The following is a 7187-nucleotide window of genomic DNA, read 5'->3' on the forward strand; positions in this document are numbered from 1 at the left end:
GCGTTCCCGCTGCTCCTCGGGGGTAGCCGCCATGGTGCTGGACAGCTTGGCGCGCATCGTTAAGATTCAGCTGCCCGCCTACCTCAAGCGTCTGCCTTTGCCCGAGAGTGTCGGCGGCTTCCTCCGCCTCACAGGTAGGCGGAGGCCCGTCCTCGTTCCCGCCGTCCTCCCGGCACGGGGGCCGTCCCGCGGGGTGGGCCTTGCGGCGGGGAACGGCCCGCCAACGTTACGCTGCCGTTACGCGGTTACAGAGGGAGAGGTGCCCCGCAAGGGCACTGCGAGGTGATGATGACGGCCGGAGGAAGCTGTAGGAATAGAGGAAGGCGTATCGGGCTCAACTGTCCGCACAGAGTGGCGCCGCGGGCCCCAAACCTGCTTCTTCTTTGCTTGAAAGGCTAAAGACAGCATCTACTGAGGCTCTTTTCGGGAGCCTGTTACGTAGCGTGGTGTGGTAATGCTAGCAGAGCCTCCAATAAAGGGGCTGGTTTGATGAGGGAAGTGCTCCAGCGGAGGCCCTCCAGGTGCGGGACCAGCCCCACGTGTTCGTCCCACAGCACTGAGCTGTGTGACCAGCCGTGCTACAAAATGGTTTCGCTGAAAAGCAGGCTTGGGTACTTGTTGCAGCGTGCTCCTTGTAAATGTAAGCTGTACTGCCTTTCTCGGGACAGGGAAACCTGCTTTTAACAAACTGTTCCTCTGTCTGCACAACTGTTGTCACATTTGGAAATGCTGTCAGTTATAGAAAAGAGAAATTCAGCTGCTTTCAACTCAGAGAAGGATACAGCAAGGCACAGAACAAAGCAGATTCTCATACCCCCAGCTTTGCCACTTAACTCATTGTCTTTTAACCTCAAGCCCTACTTACGTTTTCTTAAGCATAATAACACCAGAGCTTAGTCTCATCCCATTTCACTTTTTCAGATGTTTTTGTAACAAGATTAACATGTGGTCTCTGTGTTTGTTCACACTACACAGGAGTGATAGGACTTAATTTTGAAACCTGTGGTCAGAACTTTTTTTTTTAATGGAACTAGCTTGCTGTCATATTTTTCCCCTCCATCAGTAGGTACTTGCTTGAATTAGGAGGGAGGAGAAGAAGTGAACAACTGACTCCTTAAGTGAGAAATAACATTTATCTTTAAACATGTGCAGTGTGTTAATATTTTTCCTTTGATGGCATCTGTTGAACCTAAGTCAGGGACCTGCACCACAAAACACTTGCTAGCGTTCACTTTGTTCACAGAAGCAGGCCAGAACCCAAATGGGAAAAAGTGTAGTGCTTTGCTTCTTACTTAATGCTTTTATTGATCTGATAAACTTCTGTTAGTTCCCAGGCTGATGTGATGTCTCAGTTCCTGTACGGCATCAATTTTAGAAACAAGAGACCAAAAGTGCAGGAAAGAACCTTTCCTGTAGGATATTATGATAGCACACTGACTACAAACCTTGAGACACCTGTTGTGTGCCATGACCTCACCAGATCGTCTGGAAAACTGCGTGGTTGGAGAGGGGAAGACTTTATATCCTGTGCAAAACTTCGGAAGATAAAAGCAGTGAGGGAGAAGGGAAAGAATCTGTGTGACCTTGGGCTTGAAAGTGGATATCTGAATTATCGTGCTGTTACTTAGGTGCCTCTTCCAGTTTCTTGTCATAGCTGCTCTGCCTTTCCCTTCTCAAGTTCCCTGAAACAAATTGAGTTGTCTCATGCTGGGTTTGCCTTTTATCCTGGTATGTTTCCTTAAATAGAATGATAATTAACTGCAGAATAACATGTAATAACAGTGAGAACAGAGAATTTTAAGGTCCCTGAATATGAATGCTAGCCTCCTTTCCGTGATGCAGCCCTGTGAGAGATCTCTCACACCTGGCGTACATTTTAAGAGGGCCTTCAGTGTGACAAGCTGCCGGGCAGGAAGAGGGCATTTTTGTGGGTCATCTTTTATAGTATTGAGAAGAAAGAGGACTGATACTGTGAGGATAATCTTCAGAACCCATTTGAACAATGTATTTCTCATTTGCTGAGCAACCCTCTACAGCTACATGAAAGGAGGTTGTTGCAAGGTGGGGGTTGGCTTCTTCTGCATAACTAGCAGAAGGTTGGATATTAGGGAAAATTTATTCTCCACAAGAGTGGTCAGGCTCTGGAATGAGCTGCCCTGGGAGGTGGTTGAGTCACCGACCCTGGAGGTGTCCAAGAAATGTCTAGAACAGTCTGTTGGCTTTCTTGTAGCTCCCCTTTTGATGCTGAAAGGCTGCTATCAGATGTCCCTGGAGCATTCTCTTTTCCAGGCTGAACAAGCCCAGCTCTCTCAGCCTGTCCTCGTAGGGGAGGTGTTCAGTGCAATTGCAGAATTCTGAGCATTGGATGGGAAAATAAACAAGATCTTGTGAATTGCCTTATATCAGCCTCAGAAAGGTATGACTGGCTTCAAAAACACAGAGCAGCTTGCAGTTGGAGTGAGATACTGTGTCCGTTTGGGTGAAAGGTCTCCTGCTTTCTCACTCCTTCCAGTCTGCAGGTCTGTGGTGGTTTTGTTTTGTTTAATTTGTAACAGTATCTCTTCTCTCCTGCCCTAGAAGCACAGTCATGTTGTTTCTTTCGATCAGAAAATATGATCCTGTGGCAGTCTTGTGACAATAGTGAGTTTAGAATTAACATACAGTGAGGTGTAACACGGTTTTCCAGAGACATCTAGAAGTATTCAAATAAGTAACTGACTGGTGAGGGCAAAACTGAGTGTGATACAAATGCTCTGTAATATTACCTGTGATAATACCCTCATAACCATTTGTTTCTAGTTTCCTTTCTATGAAGCTGCAGCTGTCATTCCTCTTTCACCTGAACGAATACAAGTGGTTAAGAGTGTCCCATAAAAATGATTAGTGGCCCAGTGAGTTGTCCTGTTAGGGAGCTGCAGGCTACTGAGATGTATTGTGTGTCTGACTGTTATCATTTACTTCTTAGTTTCAAAGTCCTAACACAATCACTACCAGCTCATGAATGTTTTTGTGACGTTAAGTGTTTTCTGATACTGTTGCTTCAACGAGCCAGCAGTTTGGCTGGGTGTGGTATACAGGGTGAGTGCCTGACTAGCTGTCTCTCCAGATCTCTTTTCTCCAGACAGTCTGAGAAGTTTGCCTTATTGGCTCCTGTCGTTATTCTGTGCCTTCAGGCAGTGGGCAGGGAAAGAACTAAACATGCAGCAGTCGGTGGGGCTGTGCTGTCTGTTGGAGTCCAGAACATTTTGGTTTTTAATAAACTTGTTCCCCATGTTGTTCCAGGAGGGTGAAATGACTTAAATCCTCATCGTAACTGTTACTTATAGTAACAGAAAAACAGGTACCACTGTTCAGGAAGCACAGTAATTTGTATGGCATTGAGATACTTTTATACGTTTCTAGTTAGGTTGGGGGAACTGAGAAAAGAACAACAGAGACCAGTCTGTTGTGGTTATTAATAGAAAATTCTGTGAAAGAAATTGTTGTGCATAAGAACTGCTGCAAATTCAAGCGTGGAAGGACTGTGTTGAAAGTTCTTGTGGTGCCATTATCATTTATACAGTTGCGGTGCGTTCTCAGGTAAGTGCCAGTAAGCATGGATTGATCTTGAAAGGCTGTAGAAAGCCCAGAGAGCACAGGACTATTCCCACAAAGTATTTTCATTACATGGTGTACTTCCAGAACCTCTGAACTGTTAAGAGAGAGCCGCTGTGTGGCTAAAGATGTTAGCATGAGCATTTGCTTTATTGCTGTTCTGTGAAGCTTAATTTTGTCCTTAACGATTTGAGAACTTGCATTTCCTTTCTTGTCCACCTTAATCTCAAAAAACTGTATAAAACATTTTTTTTGCTATGTTCTGATTCTAAATCATTTAAAAAGAGGATCTTGATTGCAGTGTCTTCTCTTACAAACTGCTCATGCAGCTGTTTGTGCTCCAGCTCGTTCAAGTTGTTTCCCAACACAAAACATTTCTTTTTTTTTAAACATCCTCCCATTTCTTCAGCTCTTCAGATTTAATGTATTCTTCAGAAACTAAGAATGTTCTCTTAATGCCACATGCGTACTTAAATTACGCTGGAGTATTGTCACAACTTGCTTTGTTGGAAGTTTACCTACCTTTCAAATAGATCTTCTGGCAGGTGCTGACATTTCCTTTCCAAATTCAGTACTTTTTCCAACTAGTATGTCTAGATTCGTAATGAGGTAGCAAGGCTGCTATGTCTGCAGGGGATACTTGAATCTCTTACGCATATTTTGAAGTTTCTCAGCATGGTAAAAAGCAGTTCTCTGTGGCTTGACTGATCTAAAGGTACCTAGCCCATCTGTGGACTTTTTCTTTCTTTATGTGCGTTGTAGAAACTGGTTGCAGATCCTTGAGCAGACAGAACTCGGAAAAATAAAGCATCAAAAAACTGGTGAAGGCTTGCTAGTGCTTATTTCATGATCTGTATCATATCTGCCAAAAGTTTCCAAATAAAACTTGGAACAAATCATGCAAGGAAAACTTCAGGAAGGTAAAAATCTGAAATAAGTAATAAAAAATTGAATTACAGATCGTATGGATAGTTCTTCATATGTAGAATGTAAGATAGCAGCATTGAATTTTTTAGTAACTTCGCATGGGTAGTGGTGCCTAGATTGCTAGTCCATGCTGGTAGACTTCAGGTGAGCAGAACCACAGTAATTTTGGAGTTCCTTATTTTAGTACTTATTATTTATCATTTCAGTATTTATCTTTTACTTGGTTTGAATTTATTTTCTTCCACTGTGTCATTCTGTAGAGTGTTAAAACTGAACTTGAGATGAAATTCTGAGTCCAGTTTATACCTTAGCTATACTAAAACCCAGATTTAAATCTGGAGTTTCTTTTGTTTGATGATCTACCTGTGGAGCTTCACCTCCCTTCAGCCCTGCTGACTACCCTGAGTCTAAGCCATCTGAGGATAGCTGACGCTGCACTAGACTGAAGTGGTGTCAAGAGGCAGCCTAAATTCCAATTGTCTTCAGTTTCAGAATGGTTGCGGTTATTGCCTTTCCTGGGTGTGCTGGCCTTGCTTGGGTACCTCGCTGTTCGTCCGTTCCTCCCCAAGAAGAAACAGCAAAAAGATAGCTTGATTAACCTCAAGATCCAGAAGGAAAATCCAAAAGTAGTGAATGAAATAAACATCGAAGACCTGTGTCTCACTAAAGCTTACTGCAGGTGTTGGCGTTCTAAGACGGTAAGATACCTTGTTGCTACTGTAGGATGAGAGGCTGAAATCTGCAGCATTTCTGTCAGTTCTGTGGTAGTGGGTGGCAGCCAGTTGCCCTTGCTTTTCTCTGGAGGTGGGATAGGCTTCTGGTTTCTGACAATTGCACGGTTCTGTTTTCTCTGCTGTAAGCTTATCTACATGCGGAGAGAAACTGTTGAATCTTGTAAAATAAGACAGTATGGTTTTCCTCAAAAACTTAAAGTGACCGTCTGTGGGTAGATTAAAGCAGGCCTTACGATTTGAAAATAAAGACGGTAAACTACTAAATGATGCAAGAAAAATACTTAGGATTTTTTTCATATTAGAATGAAAGTGGGACCTGTGTTTAGAGAGAGCTTATCCAAAGAGCAACTGATTGATGACTGCTTTAAATAATCTTTGTCCCCTGAGTCAAATAAAAGGTAGATGGGTATTTTTCATCTAGTTTCTTATGGCTGTTCTGACATCACTCTGTTTTCAGCTTCTTTGGACTGAATGCTTTTCTGTTTTAACAAAAAAATGTGCCTTCAACCTGGGGTCTCTGAAATTCTTTACATTCAGGAAAATAGCAGTTCTGCTTAAAGCAGTACTTTCTGGTCGCAAAAGATTAAATCTGTTCAGAGCACTTCTGCTAGTTCCACAATACACTGGTAGCTGTGGCTGCTGCTTTGTTCATGGAGAAGGCTTTGTCTCTAAATTTGTCTAAGAACAGCTATTTTAGGATCTCACAAATCTAATTACCTATTAGCAGTGTGGTGTTCTGCTTTTTTTTTTCTTCCAGGAGGAAAAAGGGAAAGAAATAGGGAAAGGGAGTTTGTTGAAATGGGACATAGTGGGAGGAGCTATCAGCTTTGATAACATGTTCTTGGCAAAGAAAGAACTGTGAAAATCACTGTGCAGTTGCTGTACAGAGATGTACTCATTTCTCATGTTTGTTTTCTTCCAGTTCCCTGTCTGTGATGGCTCTCATAACAAGCACAATGAATTAACAGGAGATAATGTAGGACCACTAATACTCAAGAAGAAAGAAGTATAGCAAATGCTTAATCCACTTGATCATGACTGATAAGTCTTCTATACCATTGTAGTTGCAAGGAGCAGCATTTTATTGTTACATGATTGGTATGATTTAGTCCAATGATTGCTGTAGATTTTTTGGGGGTAAACTACATTTAGACAGTGCTAGGTCTGTCATTGTTTTGATACTTTATTTTAAGAAGAATTGTCTGCTTTGTAAAACTGTTAAGTTACTTTCTGTAAATAAGTCATTCATTTCAACAATAAAATGACTTCCTACAGTTAAGGCTTTTTTGTATGAACATGTAGTAACAAAAATGTCACTGTTTGCAGGTAAGCAGATCAACCTGCAATGCTGGCTGCCCCTTTATTCTGGGTCACTGTTCATCATTCATGTGCATGCAAGGAAACAGTTGTGCTCTTTGCAAGTCCACTTGCACTGCAGATGCTATTTCTTTTAGCAGGGATGTTCATGGGAGGAATTGGTTAAATGACAGAACCAAGAAAGGGAAGTTGAACTGTATTCTTGGCTTGTTACTGGCTCAGAATGATTATTAGGGCAAGTCAGAACTTATCTGAAGTTAAGCCATACCACAGCAATAGGTAAATAATTGCTACTTATTCAGCTATTAGACTCTCCACATTAATTCTTCTAAAGTGCTTTATTCTTTAATGAAAGACTGTTTGTTTAAAAGCAGAACTTTAGCTCCCTGCCCCAGTTTCAGACAATTGTCTGAAGGGAAGCTCTTGACTATTTTTTAGCAAGCAATTCATTTGAGCTGTTTCTAGGTAGGGAGGAAGCCCCAGATCAGCACACTGTTGAAGTGTATCACCCCAGTGCTGAAACAGAAAATGAGTCAGGAAGCAGTTCTCACACAATAGCTGGCAAAGCAGCAGTGGAACTGGCAGAGACAACTCCTGCATTTTTAACAGGTGTGG

The 7187-nt window shown here is 42.3% G+C and overlaps 1 protein-coding gene across 1 annotated transcript; it reads left to right on the forward strand.

Annotated features, from left to right (window-relative positions):
• CISD2 (CDGSH iron sulfur domain 2) lies at positions 1–6521 on the forward strand. Its single transcript, XM_065736931.1, has 3 exons — positions 1–134; positions 5008–5219; positions 6178–6521. Exons 1-3 carry the CDS (start codon positions 32–34, stop codon positions 6265–6267), a joined length of 405 nt encoding a protein of 134 aa, XP_065593003.1. The 5' UTR covers positions 1–31; the 3' UTR covers positions 6268–6521.
• Positions 6522–7187: the final 666 nt, after the last annotated feature.

Source organism: Cyrtonyx montezumae, unplaced genomic scaffold (genome assembly GCF_038088225.1).
Source record: "Cyrtonyx montezumae isolate F1298 unplaced genomic scaffold, pur_monq_1.0 scaffold_2, whole genome shotgun sequence".
NCBI classification, from domain to species: domain Eukaryota; kingdom Metazoa; phylum Chordata; class Aves; order Galliformes; family Odontophoridae; genus Cyrtonyx; species Cyrtonyx montezumae.